General features: G+C 35.5%; 1 protein-coding gene across 1 annotated transcript in view; it reads right to left on the reverse strand.

Moving 5' to 3' along the window:
- Window positions 1-5277: 5277 nt before the first annotated feature.
- The window catches only part of LTN1 (listerin E3 ubiquitin protein ligase 1), an 81611-nt gene continuing 70134 nt past the window's right edge, over window positions 5278-16754 (reverse strand). The window contains 7 exon segments of the mRNA XM_043992978.1: window positions 5278-5942; window positions 6419-6586; window positions 6832-7026; window positions 7721-7941; window positions 9897-10068; window positions 10365-10551; window positions 16103-16177. Of these exon segments, the coding sequence (XP_043848913.1) occupies window positions 5880-5942; window positions 6419-6586; window positions 6832-7026; window positions 7721-7941; window positions 9897-10068; window positions 10365-10551; window positions 16103-16177 (1081 nt within the window). The 3' untranslated portion in view covers window positions 5278-5879.

Consider the following 16754-nt stretch of genomic DNA (forward strand, 5'->3'; position numbering starts at 1 on the left):
GTCCAGGACTGGTGTTTTATCCACTAAAGGTTTGTTCAATTTTGTGTTTGTTTTTTTTTTTTCTTCAGTCATGTCTGATTTTCTGACCCATTTTGAGGTTTTCTTGACAGAGATGCTTTGTCATTTCCTTCTCCAGCTCATTTTACAGATGAGGAAACTGAGGCAAACTAACTTTCCCAGGATCACACACCTAGTGTCTGAGATTTGAAATTAAGAAGGGGAGTCTTCCTGACTCCAAGCCCAGTGTGCTATCCACTGAGCCAGCTAGCTGTTCCACTAATGTACTTTTAAAGCCAAAGCTATTCCAAGAACCAGGTAAAGATTTGAAGTGTTTTTTAAATGTAGGTAAACTAAGTTAAAATCAGTGCTTTTCAAAATAAACCCTGTGACTTTTCAAAAAAAGCTTCTCTGGGCTTTAAGCTAAGTCAGAGTGGTTTATTGAACAGTGTTCATAAACATTAATAAAAATGTATGTCATAGCCAGTGTCACTATTGAGTTGTATAAATGTTGTTTGTTGTTGTCATTCAGTCATGTTCAGCTCTTTATGACCCCCATGAACCATATCACACCAAGTCCTTCTCACCTCTCTTATCTCCTAAAGTCTGTCCAAGCTTTTTGTGTATATGTATGTGTGACTTTCATTATAATATCTATCCATCTCATCCTTTGCTGTTCCCTTTACCTTTTGCTTTCAATCTTTCTCAGCATCAGGGTTTTTTCCAATGAGTCCTGTCTTTTCATTATATGACCAAAGTATTTAAGCTTCCTCTTCAGTATTTGACCTTCCAGTGAATAGTCTGAATTAATTTCTTTTAAGTATTGACTACTTTGATTTCCTTGCTATCCAAGGGACTCTGAAGTCTTCTCCAGCACAATTTGAAAGTGTTCATTCTGCAATACTTAGCTTTTCTTGTAGTACAACTCTCACAGCCAGATGCTGCTAGTGGAAAAAGCATAGCTTTGACTATATGGACCTTTGTTGACAAGATGATGTCTCTGCAGATTCACCGTAGCTTTCCTTCTAAGGAGCAAGCATCTTTTAATTTCATGGCTGCATTGACCATCTGTAGTAATCTGTGATCCCAAGAATATAAAATCTGACACTGCTTCCATTTCTTCTCCCTCTATGTGCCAGGAAGTGATAGAACCAGCTTTTACATTCTCTTCTTTCACCCTTATCAAGAGGCTTCTTAATTCCTCTTCACTTTATGCCATCAAAGTGATATCGTTTGCATATCTGAGATTGTTGCTGTTTCTCCCAGCAACTTTAATTTTGGTTTTTGATTCATCCAGCCTGAAAATTCATATGATGTATTCTGCATATAAGTTAAATAAATAAGGTGACAATACAGTCTTGTCACACTCCTTTTAGTTCCGTCACTTCTTGGCCCACATACAGGTTCCTCAGAAGACAAGTGAGATGATCTGGTACTCCCATCTCTTTGAAGACTTAGCACATTTTGTTGTGGTCTACACAGTCGAAGGCTTTAGTGTAGTCAATGAAGCAGAAGTAGATGTTTTTCTTTGGGGTAGCTAGGTGGCCCAGTGAATAAAGCACTGACTCTGAAGTTGGGAGGACCTGAATTCAAATATCACCTCAGATACTTACTAGCTGTGTGATCCATGACAAGTCACTTAACCCTGATTGCCTCAAACTTCTGGGACCATCTCCAGTCATCTTGATATATCTTGCCACTGGACCCAGATGCCTCTGGAGAAGAGATGAGTTTGGTGACCTTGCACAGCCCTCCCCCACTTAAAATCCGATTCACTGCAAGTCATGACATCACTTGGATGTCATGGTCCTCTTCAAGAACAAAGAACAAACAAGATGTTTTTCTAGAACTCCCTTGCTTTCTCCATGATACAGCCAGTGTTGGCAATTTGGTCTCTGGTTCCTCTGCTTCTTTGAAAACCAGCCTCTACTTCTGTTAATTCTCAATTCACATATTGCTGAACCCTAACTTGAAGAATCTTAAGTATAATCTTGCTGGTATGTGAAGTGAGCACAATTGTTCTAGTAGCTTGAACGTTCTGTGATATTGTCCAATCCAGTGGCCACTGTTGAGTTTTCCAAACTTGCCAGTGTACTGAGTGCAGCACTTTTTTGTTTGTTTGTTTGGGGGTGTTTTGTTTTTTTTGCAGGGCAGTGGGCGTTAAGTGACTTGCCCAGGGTCACACAGCTAGTAAGTGTCAAGTGTCTGAGGCCAGATTTGAACTCAGGTACTCCTGAATCCAGGGCCAGTGCTTTATCCACTGCGCCACCTAGCCACCCCAAGTGCAGCACTTTTAACAGCATCATCTTTAGGATTTTAAATAGCTCAGCTGGAATTCCACCACCTCCACTAGCCTTCCTGTTTGCAATGCTTCCTAGGATCCACTTGCCTTTATTGCCCAGGATGTCTGGCTCTTGATCAGCAACCACACTATTGTGGTAACTGTTAATATTAAGATCTTGTATATATAGTTCTTCTGAATATTCTTGCTACCTCTTCTTAAGTCCCTATTGTTTTTTGTCTTTTATCATGCCCATTTTTGAAACATTCCCTTGATATCTCTAATTTTCTTCAAGAGATGTCTTTACCATTCTAGTGTCCTATTTCTTTACATTTCTAATTTGAGAAAACCTTATTTTTCCATGCCATTCTCTGGAATTCTGTATTCAGTTGGGTATATCCTTCCCTTTCTCCTTTATACTTTTCACTTTCTTTCTTCAGCTTTTTGTAAAGCCTCAGACAGCCATTTTGCTTTATTGCTCTTTTTCTTTAAAATGGTTTTTGTTGCTGCCTCCTGTACAGTATTACAAACCTCTGTCCATACTTCTTCCGGCACTTTAGCAAGATCTAATTGCTTAAATCTATCATCTCTACTTCAAATTCATAAGGGATGTTATTTAGGCCATACCTATATGGTCTAATGATTTTCCCTACTTTGTTCAATTTAAGTCTGAATTTTGCAATAAGCAGCTCATGATTGGGGCTACAGTCAGCTCCAGCTCTTGTTTTAACTGACTGGGTAGAGCTTCTCTATCTTTGGCTGCAAAGTATGTAATCAGTCTGATTTTGCTATCAGCCATCTGGTGATGTCCATGTGTAGAGTCACCTATGGAGTCGTTGAAAAAGTATGTGCTATGACTTGTGAGTTATTTTGACAAAACTCTTATTAGTCTCTACCCGGCATCATCTTGTACTCCAAGGCCAAAGTGGCCTGTTATGCCAATCATCTTTTGATTTCTTACTTTAGCATTGCTAAAGTGATGAATGTAGGTTTTGTTTTTGTTTTTTGGTGTTAAATCTAGAATATCTAGTTTTTCATAGAACTGATCAGCTTTGGCTTCTTTGGCATCAATAGTTGGTGCATAAATTTGTATTACTGTTGTTGAATGGTTTGCCTTGTATTCAACACATTTTTCTGGCATTTTTGAGATTATACCCCAGTAGTACTGCTTTTTTCACCCTTTTATTAACTATGAGGGTTATTACTCCATTTTTTTCTAAGGGATTCTTGTCCACACTAGTATATGTAATAATCACCTGAATTAAATTTAACCATTCCTGTTCCCTGACATATATAAATGTACTTTCATTAGAAAAAGAATTTTTAAAACTGCAAAACAATTTTTCCTCTCCTGAAATCACATCTTTTTTAAATGTTATTGTGGGTTTTTCTTCATAGTTTATAAGGGATTTGAGTGATAGGACAGAGATAGAGTCTAGACCTATGATTTCAATGTTATAGGGAACTCCAGGATGAGCAAATTCTATGAATGCAGGTTAACACCATCTTCTGCAATTTAGAATCTTGAGAGTTATCGAGAGCACTGAAAGGGTAAGTGATTTTTCCAGGATCACAGCACCAGTATGTGTAGCTGGATTTGAATATTTTATGGATGCCAAACCATTATTTTAGAGGACCAAAAAGAAAGCACATTACTACCCATATTCTGCAAGAGAGGCAATGGATTTAAATTAGAAGGTTGGGGGTGGGGTGTTGTTTTTTAAATCATTTTTATAATTATTGATTTGTGGGAGACTGAGGAGGGAAAATAAACTAGTTAATTGGAAAAAATACTAACATTTAATTTAAAAAATATTTTCCAACAGGCCTATCCTTTCTAAAATGGACATAGGATTGATGGCATTTCATGCCATTGATATGACAAAGTGGCTTACAGTGTATAATGTAATTTCTTTCCCACACTAAGAACATTTGGGTTTTAGTTCTTTGGACCAATTTTTGGATGGACTTTTAGTACTATGAAATTTAAATGTTGTGTTTATACAAATAACCTAAAACTTTCAACAGTAAACACTTTAACACAATTATAGAAATGTTATTCTTGATTAGAAAAATACTTTTTATCTTTACAGAGTAAGATGATACACTAACAAGCATTGGTCTAAAAAGTAAAACCACTACATTTTTGTTATAGCCATAAAAAGTAGATGTTTTCTATTCATCCCATAAATGAACTGTGAACAATGAATCTCAGGAAAGTTATTTTTAAAAATTACTTTGACTCCTGAAGTCAAACAGAAGATCAGTAAAGATTCTGGGAGAATTCTTTCCCCAAATATAACATCCATTTTCAGACTATAATAGAGTTGTGGTTGTAAAAGTGCTATATCTTATATATGTTTATTACCAATGTGTTATTGATATTTTGACTCCTGAACTTTAATTATGACAGAAATGAGATTGATTTTTTGAAGTCATAATGTATACGAGTATTTCACAAATGCCTGAAGACATCTTATGCACTTTGATTCTTTTTGTTTTAAATAACTTATGCTGCTAAAAGTTGACAAAATTAGTAGGTTTTTAAATTTTATTTTTTTATACCTTGGTCCCAGTTTTTGGTAGGTAAAAGAAAACTTGACAAAACGGAGGTCACATTATAACACCTCTTAATTTTCCTCCATTTTGTAATCTTGGATTTCAAAAAAGCTTCTTTAAATTCAATTCAATTAAAAAAATTAAACACAAAGGAGATGAGAGATTGAAAGGATGAATTCATTGTTGAGAGATGTCCCATCCTCAAAGCCTCTGAAAGCATACTGCTTATTTCCACTGACAAATATATTTCATCTATGAAATTCTTCCCCTCCACCAACAAAAGGATTTAGAACAGAAAAATAAAGTTTAAAATAGCTGCCTATTTTAAAATTTAAACTTAAAGTTATATTTTTTGTTGTTCAGCGGTTTCAGTTATATCTGATTCTTTGTAACCCCATTTGGGGGTTTCTTGGCAAAAATAATGGAGTAGTTTGTCATTTCCTTCTCCAGTTAATTTTAGATGAGGAAACTGAGGCAAACAAGAGTTCAGTGACTTAACCAGGGTCACACAGTATGTGTCTGAGGCAAGATCTGAACTCATTAAGAGGAGCCTTCCCAAGTCCAGTCCTGGCATTCTATCTACCACACCACCTAGCTGCCCCAAAATTATATTAGCATAATTAGAACTATTTTTAGTCTTACAATTATCTGTAATCCTTTTCAAATGCCTCCTTTGATATGTCTCACATATTTGGAATCTGAATACCAAGTTTGTCAGCATGCTACAATTAAGTAATATTCCCGTGTAGACAAATTCTATAATTCGTTATTTTCAAATTTATTTAATATTCAAATTAAAATAAACTGAGTTTTTTACATTGTAAATTTGCCAATATTTTATGCCAAAGGAAAGCTTCCAAATGCTTTACAAAACAATATCGAGGCAAGTAAACCTGATTTTAGGATCATCATAAAAACCAATGGAATTTTCTGGTGATCCTCTTCAGAAATAATGGTCATATGAAAATGGTTTCTTCAGCACTTAAAATGTTTGATGGGAGTGACAGAGCAACTTCAGTAATCTCTGAATGAAACAATCTCCTCAAAAAAATGTTTCCCGGCAAAGTGGACAAGTAGATTTGTTGCTAGACGTAAACCATTTGTACTGCAAAAGATAAATATTAAAAAAAAAAAATTAAAGACAATAAAAACTAAAGTTGCTTTCTTCTAGACCGAAAATCAAGATAATAAAGAGATTTGCTCTACATTACTGTCACAGACTGCATCACGTATCAAGACTTAAAAATATGTAGGACTATCACTTTCATCTCTAATATGAAACTTCCTACTAAGTGAAAATAGATAACAAAATCTACATAAGCATACAAACAAAATACAACTAAAATGTATAAGATACCTTTTCTTTGTTGATTCTTTTGGACTAGTCACTTGAAATAGTAAAATAAATAATTGATGAAATAGCTATAAAGTTCAATAATACTACCAGTCTACTAGAACTATATATGACTCCACTTCATTAATTAAATTTAAGAAATCTGAGGTAATACTGACAACATTTTTGTTTTTATCTGAAATACTACATCCTTTACAGTATTCTTGAACTTTTTTTCCTAGTCTTACCAAACAGGCTGAATGGAATTTTTTCTTGCATGTTCTGCAAGCTTTCTTGGGAAGAGAATAGTTGAAACCATGAATGACTGAGAAACAGATCATGCAATCTTCAACACCCTCAAAACGTTTGTCCACATTATTTTTCCATAATGCTAAGCCTTCCATAATACTTCCATTCTAGCAAAAAAAAGAAAAGTACAATGTCAGTATACATATCATGTCACTGGTGTTATTTTTCAAGTTAGACCTCACAAATTAAGATTTAGATAATTGAATATGCTTAGCTATAATCATAACTCTAAGTTTTGTAAACTGTTTGCTTTTCAAATGGCTTCCCACTTTTTGGGAGCTGATGGATTTTCTCCATTAAAAGAAGTTCTAATTTACTTTGGAAAGCTAATAGACACGAAATTGAAATTCACCTGATGAGTGAGGTATGTGCTTAACTGTAGCATCCAGTTACGCCACTGCTGAACAGCCACTCCAACTCTTTTTCCACTTTCCACTGTTATTGAGCCAAGTGGATAATTCAAAGGAAGCTGAATGATAAGTTCAATAAATATGTCATCAACTGAGTAGGTAGCGATGACTTCTCTTGTGGTAGAGCGAGCTCTTACCTGGAAGAAAAAAACCCAGCAATCTTCAAACCATTATTCTTTACTTAAGAAAAATCAATACACATGAATGTAAATATATAAATAAATCATAGGGTTAAATGTACTTGCCATTTATATAGTTCTTTGATGACAGACTCAAATGTCAATATACTATGCAAGAAGTATTTAATAGATATTTAATCATATAACTTTGTAAATATTATATTATTATGCTGTATGCAAGTCACCATGACAAGTGCTGGGGAACATAAAAAATAGTTCCTGCTTTTAAGGATCTTATAAGTCTAATGGGAGATCCACATATTATATAAAGGATAGGGAGATATCCAGACCATATGATATGACATTTAAAAAGAAGAGGCTATTTTGAGCTTGAAAGGATTAGGAAAGCTAGGCCTTGAGGGAAGAAGAAATTATTAATAGGTAGAATTGTGGAGCTGGTAATGTCCAGATATGAAGCCCAGAAACATAGGATGTAACAAAGCCTTTTACATTGTACTCAATTTATTATATGAATGAATGAGGTACTGATTTTCCACTATAATCAATATTATATTCTAGTTATGATATGCTCACAAAAACAGTCTTTCATTTTAAAAACAAGACAAAAGTAATGTTCACAAAAGTTCAACTTAAATTTTAAAACTACAATTAGAGATATAGATAATATTAGAAGTTAAAAGATAATACTAACCGTCATGCCGTTAAATAGCTGTGTACTTGTTTGCACAGAGGCTATTTCTTGAAAGGAAAGCATATTACTCACATACTTGCTTGTAAATTTATCTACAACATTGAAAACACGCTTCTCGCAGCTATTCCACCAAAGTCTAACCATAGCTGGCAAATCTTTTAATGTGATTTGATAGACAGAACAAGCCAAGTGGGGAATCTGAGATGAAAGGGTTCCTGTCTCTGGAGGAGAAAAAGTCTTAGTTATCTATCTATATACACACACATCTAGAAGATGTTCATTTCAGAAAATCTAGCTCCCCGTATTGTCAGCTGATGTTTTTGTCTTCACAACAAACCATGTAGGGGCAGCTAGGTGGCGCAGTGGATAAAGCGCCAGCCCTGGATTCAGGAGGACCTGAGTTCAAATCCAGCCTTAGACACTTGACTCTTACTAGCTGTGTGACCCTGGGCAAGTCACTTAACCCCCATTGCCCTGCAAAAAACCAAAAACAAACAAGAACCATGTAAAAGCCAAATTTAATGTTTGGCAACTAAGATGCGCCAATACATTTATCTCCTAGTAGAGATGCCTCCTGTGTTTACCTACTAATTCAGAGGACATTTGTTATTTTAGCTGGTTTTTCACATTGGGGAGTCCATACATGAGAAAATCACAGATCCATTAAAAAAAAAGATTTAAATTTCTAGTAATTGTAATTAAAGGAGCTAAATGGCATGCAAAAGGCATTAGTACTGCTTCAATAAGACCGTCTCAATATCTTGCATTTTAAATATGACTCAACTATCTACCAAACTGGTGAAGTTTTGTTTTGTTTTTTTTCAAATGGGTATAGGTGAAAAATATCAATTAAGTGAGAATAGGAAAAGAACACTTTTGTGACACATGAAATGAAAACATACATCTAACAGAGAAGTGGAATATTTTCTCTGGCATGTCTTACATCTCTTTTTCCCCTACCTATTTATAATTTCAGGTGACTATCTGTGCCTAATTTCATATTTAGATCCCTACTGTTTGGCATGCTTTTAAGTTTCTCATTAGTTCCATAGGTTTTGGCAATACATCTTATTCCCCAAAGATCACTCATCTAGCCATATATCTAGGTATATGGGGGTCATTTTTAGTATATCTAGTAATTTTTTTTTTTTTTAAGATTAGTTGTCTACTTATTTAGCTTGGGCTAGAAATGCTGTGCCTACTCATGGGCCCAATGACACTAGTGATCAGGCAGGGGAGACCTGCTCCTTTTCTAACCTATGCCAGTTCTCCCTTCCTTAGAGCACCTGATTCAATCCTAACACCCACTCCCAGAGGCTTGCCATTTTGACGCTAGATTTAATGCCAACACCTGACTGGCTTATTAGCCCACTGAAGCTCAGAACTCCCAATTCAAGACATTTTATGAGCATTTGCCTCCTTGGAAGTGGGGATTATAGGTATCTACCACCACCACACCTAGCTCTTACCTCATAAAATATTGCAGGTTTAGCATGCCAAAGAGTTCAGAATTTACCACATTCAATAACCATCTCAATCCCAGACTCTGTATAGAACCAAGTATCATAGGTATCTCCTATCCTAGATGAGAAATTCTGTCAGTTTTCTGTCAGCAATTATGATTTGTCTTATTTTGAAACTAAAGAAAAAGCTGTTTCCCCAAAATGTAAGGTCTTTCTATGTGTTGATCAACTGTGATAGACTTGATTCTTCTCAGCAATACAATGGTCCAAGATAGTTCCAAAGGACTCATGATGGAAACTGCTCTCCAAATCCAGAAAAAAAGAACAATGGAATCTAGATGCAGATTGAACCATACTATTTCTCTTGTTTTTGGTGTTGTTGTTTTTCCTTTTTGCTCTGATTCTTCTCTTGTAACATGACTAATGCAGAAATATGTTTAATGTTATTGTACATATATAACCTATATCGGATTACTTAGCTGTCTTGGGGAGGGGGGAAAGGAGGGGGAGGTAGGAAGGGAGAAAAATTTGAAACTAGAAATCTTATAAAAACAAATGTTGAAAACTAGCTCTACTTGTAACTAGAAAATAATAAAATACTTTTATAATAAAAAAAATGTAAGGTCTTTCTCTGGAAAAAAGCATATTTCAATCCTAAATCTGAAGCTAGTTTCATAAAAGAACAGAGAATAAAAACAATATACTTTACTGACCTCTAACATGTAAGTGGAGCTCTTCTGTAAAGAATGTTTTAGTTTCCTTATTTGAGAGCTCAATGGCTGGCCCTACATAGGTGGGTATTTCTGGCATAAGTCTGAACAGGTGATACAGAAGCTTATTCAAACTCTTTGTTCTTCTGAGGTACAATGAATAAAGGGCACGAAGCTGATGGAGACAAAATTATTTATTAGTAATTACAGATTAAATTACAATGGGAAACAAAAACAGATAAAAGTGAGTTATCTTAACAGTGGGGAAAAAGTCACTCAAAGTATTTGGGTTCAAATCCCACCTCCAACACTGACCACTTGTGTGTGACCTGAGGCTAGTCACTTAAACCTCCATGAACTTGAGTCTTCTCATCTGCAAAATGAGGGGGCTGAGGCTAGATGGGAAGTTTTTCCTCAGCTCTAGATCTATGATCTTATGAAATAACTCAGAGGTAATAATTTTGGACATACCTGAGATGTAGCTGCTTTGAAAAAAGTAAGTATTAATTTCCATGTGAGGAGATACCCCAAAACATAGCAGAACTCCTCACTCAATGGCTGAATAACTACAAACTCTCCAACAGGGTAACACTCCAGAATATTTTCTAGCAAATCTTCCAAGACGCCAAGGACAGTCATTAAAGCTATAGGTGGTGACCTAGGAATTAATGATAAATTATAGATTATGAATTATTTTATAAAATTTAAATCTTTCTATAAACCAATTTGCTACCAAATTTGCCATTATTTAAATCCTTCATATTTCTTGGCTCTTAGGTCTCCTCAAGTTATATTTTTAAACTCAAGAGATAAAGCAATTATGCAAACTGAAGGGCAATTTATGCAAGTTTGGAGACTAGTTAGTTCCAAACCAAAACTTTCATCACCTTAATAAGGTTATTTCCTTTTGAACTGTATGGAAGCTTTAAAGAAGGGAAAATAATAGTCTTGATACCTAACCCCTTAAAATAGTGAAAGGAAAACAGTGTCTTTTATAATGGCCATTAGTATTGCATTATTGTGATAATTATCACAAGGAGAATAACATATTTCAGTTATTTAAGGATTCATGACGTGGTTAGTGTGCACTCTTCCACTGACATAGATCACAACCCTCCTATAATTTGATGGATAGTCTTCTGGAGCTGTTACAATCAAAAAATTCATCAATGCAAGTAAGTTATTTATAAGCCTTACATAACTTAGGTTGGCTGGCCCTCAAATGACAGACATAAAAACCATAAGTAGGCCTGTACACATAGCATTTCTAGCTTGCCCAGAAATGCCAAAGTTTATTACTCACTGGCACAGACTCAGAAAACCCATTATCAGGATGAGGAATGGAATTTTTATATAAGGTTATACATATGAAAAAATTATCTTATTTTTATCATAGAGCAAATAGTTGGAAACCTCCTCTCAGACTTAATATTCACTGAGATTGAGAAAGATTCAAACTTTATTCCTCTCCAAGATCAATGCTGGCCAATTCACTGGCAATGTTTTTCTCAATGTGAAAGGAGAATGGATGAAATAAATTTTGTCCTACTCCTGGCTCCCATCTTCCTTAGTCTAGAAGAATGTTGGAATTTAGAGATGAGAGAACTCCTAATATCCAATGACACCTCTTTAAATTTACTGTTTTCTCCACTATATCATATTAAGTGTGCCATGCCTTCCTACCACAAAGACACAACTTTCAGGATTTCAGATATTTATTGCTCTCCCTCCTTTTTTGGGGTTAATTGGGGGTTGGGGGTGGAGGTGGGGGTAGGAGTGAGAAGGGAATGAAGAGGACTGATTTCCCAATTGTGAACACATTATTAAAGAAATAAATACCAGCCCTATGAAAGAAACACAAAAATAAATTTCTCAGGTGATTAAATTGAATTCAATGTAACAAGCAAATATTAAGGGCCTACTATGTGTAACACATATTACTATTCAAAAATGATATAATCCCTGCCCTCAGGGAGTTTACATTCTACGGGGGCCATACAACATGTATAGTCAAGTAAGTATGAGTCTGATGAAGAAACTACCAAATAATGTCTAGCTGCTCTTTAAGGCCAATTCTTGATTCACTTGCAACAAAAATGAAGATATGATAATGTGCGAAAGGAAGAGGTTTCTATATATTCAATCTAAAGAAGTAAGCTCTACCTCTGCCCTTAGGATAGTGAATGGAACATAGTAAGCAAATAAATCCCGTTTTCATTCATTCCCTTTGAAGTCTTTTAATATTAAGTATCAGGGTATCTAATTAGATAAGAAGCAGCTAGGTGGCTAAGTTCCTAGAGCCCTGGACCTTCAGTCAGAAAGACCTGAGTTCAAATCCAACCTCAGAAACTAGCTGTGTAACCCTGGGCAAATCACTTGACCTCTGCTTCCATTTCAGCATCTGTAAAAGGGGAATAATATCTTGCAGGATTGTTATGAAGATTGAATTAGATAATATTTGTAAAATGCTTAACACATAGTAGGTCTATATGAATGCTTATTCCCTTCCCTCTTATTAAATATGAAGTCATTTTAGGTGGTTTCAGAAAGAGAAGACAAGGGGCAGCTAGGTGGCACAGTGGATAAAGCACTGGCCCTGGATTCAGGAGGACCTGAGTTCAAATCCAGCCTCAGACACTTGACACTGTGTGACCCTGGGCAAGTCACTTAACCCTCATTGCCCAACCAAAAAAAAAAAAAGATGACAAAACCACCACTGAGAATCTGTATGACACATGGGGAGTCATTTAATCTCCATTGTTTGTTTGTTTCTTTTTTTTTTTTTGGCAGGGCAATGGGGTTTAAGTGACTTGCCCAGGGTCACACAGCTAGTAAGTGTCAAGTGTCTGAGGCCAGATTTGAACTCAGGTACTCCTGAATCCAGGGCCGGTGCTTTATCCACTGCACCACCTAGCCACCCCTCCATTGTTTCTTTAATCCTAAAAAGGTGTTGGGACCACATGACCCCTCAATTCCCTCCCATTTATAGTTCTAAAATCCCTTTTGTCTATGATCCTATGATTGTCTAGTGTTTTTAATGTTCATTAAAGAACCATAGTTGGGAAGCAGCTAGGTGGCACTGTGGATAAAGCACTGGCCCTGGATTCAGAAGTACCTGAGTTCAAATCCAGCCTCAGACACTTAACACTTACTAGCTGTGTGACCCTGGGCAAGTCACTTAACCCCCATTGCCCTGCAAAAAAAAAAAACAAAACAAAACCATAGTTGGGGGGCAGCTAGGTGGCACAGTGGATAGAGCACCTGCCCTGGATTCAGGAGGACCTGAGTTCAAAGCCGGCCTCAAGACGCTTGACGCTTACTAGCTGTGTGACCCTGGGCAAGTCACTTAACCCCAACTGCCTCACCAAAAAAAAAGAATTAAAAAACCATAGTTGGGGGGCAGCTAAGGTGGCACAGTGGATAAAGCACTGGCCTTGGATTCAGGAGGACCTGAGTTCAAATCTGGCCTCAGACACTTGACACTTACTAGCTGTGTGACCCTGAGCAAGTCAGTTAACCCTCATTGCCCCACAAAAAAACAAAAACAAAAACAAAAACAAATAGTTGGTTTACATCCTTATTTTACATATGGAGTTCAAAGAGGTTTCAAAGACAGTGTTACTTAATAAGCAAAAGTAGTACCAGACTAAGAATCTAGGCTACTATGTGATTTGGGATTAAATCTGTTCACCTCTCTGGGCCTCAGTTCTCTTCATCTGTAAAATGAGGTAGTTGGACCAGTATAAGGTTCCTTCAACTCTATCATTCTATAATTCTAAGGATGTTGGGACCTATGACTATATTCAAAAATATACATAAAGATCTCAATATTTACTTACTACCGATTAAATTAATATTCTTTATTGCAAAAGAATAAAAAAAGTTATTTAATTGAAGTTGATACTATTATAACAAAAAAAAATATATATATATATATATATATATGTGTGTGTATTTGTATTTATAGAACACCCACTATGTGCTGAGCACTTTGGGGGATATAAAATAAAATATAAAACTCAATACTTGTCTTTAATGAAATCTAGCTTGGAAGAAAAAATTTCTGGACAAAAAAGAAATTTAGAAAACAATACAGTTTATAAATTAACTATTAAGCTATGTGGTATAAAAACTATGTTTTAAATAATTCTGAAAAGTATGAAGTAGTTAGAGATAAATTCTTAGAAGAGTTGTACTCGTGTCTAGAAGAATCTGGATAAGCAGAGTAAAAAGAACATTCTGCACCAAAAAAACAAAGAAACTAATAGAGAGAGGAAAGAATGAAAAAATGCAAATGAACTTGGCATATTGTATATGAAGGAGACTAACTTCATTTAAGTGGAAAATTTGTATTGAAGAGTAGTAAAATATCAAGCTATACTACCAGAGAGAAATTCAGGTTAAATATGACAGTAAAAAGAGTGATATAATTAAAGTAGAAAATTTCCCTTCCTTATTATTATTTCCAATACTAAACAGCCTATCTTACTTAATAATTAAACTACTGCAGTTAAAACCTGACCTCACCTTCAATTTTTCTCCCCACCTCCCTCTCCCTACTCCAATTTTCATCCTGAAAATTCTTTCTAAAGTACCACTATAATCACATCATACCTTTATTAAAAATTTTTCAGTGAGTCCAGATAACTTTATACAGTAAGATGAAAGAAAGGCAGTCCTTTATTGAAGGACTAAAGACTGAAGTAAAAACAAAACAAAACAGGGGCAGCTAGGTGGTGCAGTGGATAGAGCACCAGCCTTGGATTCAGGAGGACCTGAGTTCAAATCTGGCCTCAGACACTTAACACTTACTAGCTGTGTGACCCTGGGCAAGTCACTTAACCCAAATTGCCTCACCAAAAAAAACCCCACAACACCCCTCCCCCCCAAAAAAAAACCAACCTGGGTTCCACTAATTAGCTGTGTAGATGCCTTTAGGTAAATTACAACCTTTCTATCCTTGGTTTTCACATCGGTAAAATGAGAAGTCTGGACTAGATATTTCATTTATTCTCTAAAACTCTATGTCTCTACAACTCCTTTGCCAGGCATTCAAGATGCTCAATTTCTCCCTCTCTTGTAATATCTTTCTTACTACTGATGTACCTGAGGTACACAACAGAAATAGTACTGGCTCTGGAGTCAAAGAATGGGGGTTCATGGGGCAGCTAGATGGCGCAGTGGATAGAGCACCGGCCCTGGAGTCAGGAGGACCTGAGTTCAAATCTGGCCTCAGACACTTAACACTTACTAGCTGTGTGACCCTGGGCAAGTCACTTAACCCCAACTGCCTCACTGAAAAAACAAACAAACAAACAAAAAACCGGGGTTCAAATCTCAGCTTTGACACTTATGTGCCTCGCTGGTATGCAGATTCCTCATCTGTAAAATGAGAGGATTACAGTAGATGGTCTCTGAAGCTGTGTGTAGCCGTTTATCTATGATTCTATGAGGCTATGATTTACTCCTCTAAATTTTCAGAAGTTACTTTGTAATTCACTTGGTAATTTTTTTGAACTTTTATTAAACTATTTAATTATCTTAACTTTTTTATGCTTCTGTTTATCTTGCAGCTATATTCTAAGCTTCTTGAGGGCTAGGGGACAGTCCTTTTCTTCTATTAATCTATATCTTCAGTATCAATGCCTTGTAAGTAGTAGGTATTTAATTAATACTAGTTCATTTGATCTAAGGAATTTACATAAGGCTAGCGAAGAGACTGTGGTACAGTGAATCAAGAACCGGTTTTGGATTCAGGAAAACTTGGGAGTCAAGTTCTGCCTCTGACACATATTGGCTATGTGACACTGGACAGTGATGGAAGCTTCTCAGCAACCCTGACAACTGCTAAAGACAGCGGTTTGTTAGAAGGTAGCCTCTGTGCACTATTAAAGGGACTTCCTCTACAGAGGAACCCAGATTTATGTACACTTAATGAAATCTCATGTCTAGGACAACAACAAAATCTAGCCAAATTTCTGTTAACCTATAAAGAAATTTCTGAACTAAATTAAGAAGCAAAGTTCCAAATCCAAGGTAAGAGTTATAATGGGTCACAAACCCTAGGACACAAAACCTTATAAATTATACCGATGTGATCTATTTGCAAAATATTAAGAACAATAACTTATTGAATGGGAATTTTAAAAGCAACTATAAGACATTAAAAGGATTCGAGTACAATTAAGATAAAATTTTTAAAATCTCACAAGGCAGGTTCTTCTTCTTCATCAACATAAGATTTAAGATCATCATCATCAAATCTTGGCAATTCAGGCATCAACCTAAGGGATGGAAGAAGCATTAAATTTTTTTTTTTCTGTACGATTACTTGTACTCATACACAAGATTAACAACTTCTATTTTAGATTAGAACAGTAAATTTAAATAATCCTTAGGGATAAATTTTCCAAACTATGCAAATGCACATAATGTAGCTTAAGATACCATACAACTAGAACTTGTATGACATGATTTACAATGAAGAAAGCTGAATAACCAATATTATTTTCACAATGAATACAGTAAAAAATGTAAATAAGGTCAACCCTGAGAGGCAATAAAACTTTGTTTTTACTTTTCCTATTAAAGTGAAAGGACATCTCTCTCCCACCCCACAAACCCTTCTCTATTAACAATTTTTTGGAAATTTACTTTTCAAAGTAGTTCATTTACATTTTGTTGGGAAGTATCTGCTATTTAAAACAAAATATATCAGCATATTTTAAAATTAAAAGAGAAAACAAATATTCTTTTAAAACCATAAAAACACAACATCTTTGCTACTAAATATTAACTCATAGTCAATGTGAATATAGTTTAAGGCCATGTAATTCAGTATTTATTCATCTTAACATCATT

The sequence above is a fragment of the Dromiciops gliroides genome, chromosome 3 (genome assembly GCF_019393635.1).
Source record: "Dromiciops gliroides isolate mDroGli1 chromosome 3, mDroGli1.pri, whole genome shotgun sequence".
Classification (NCBI taxonomy): domain Eukaryota; kingdom Metazoa; phylum Chordata; class Mammalia; order Microbiotheria; family Microbiotheriidae; genus Dromiciops; species Dromiciops gliroides.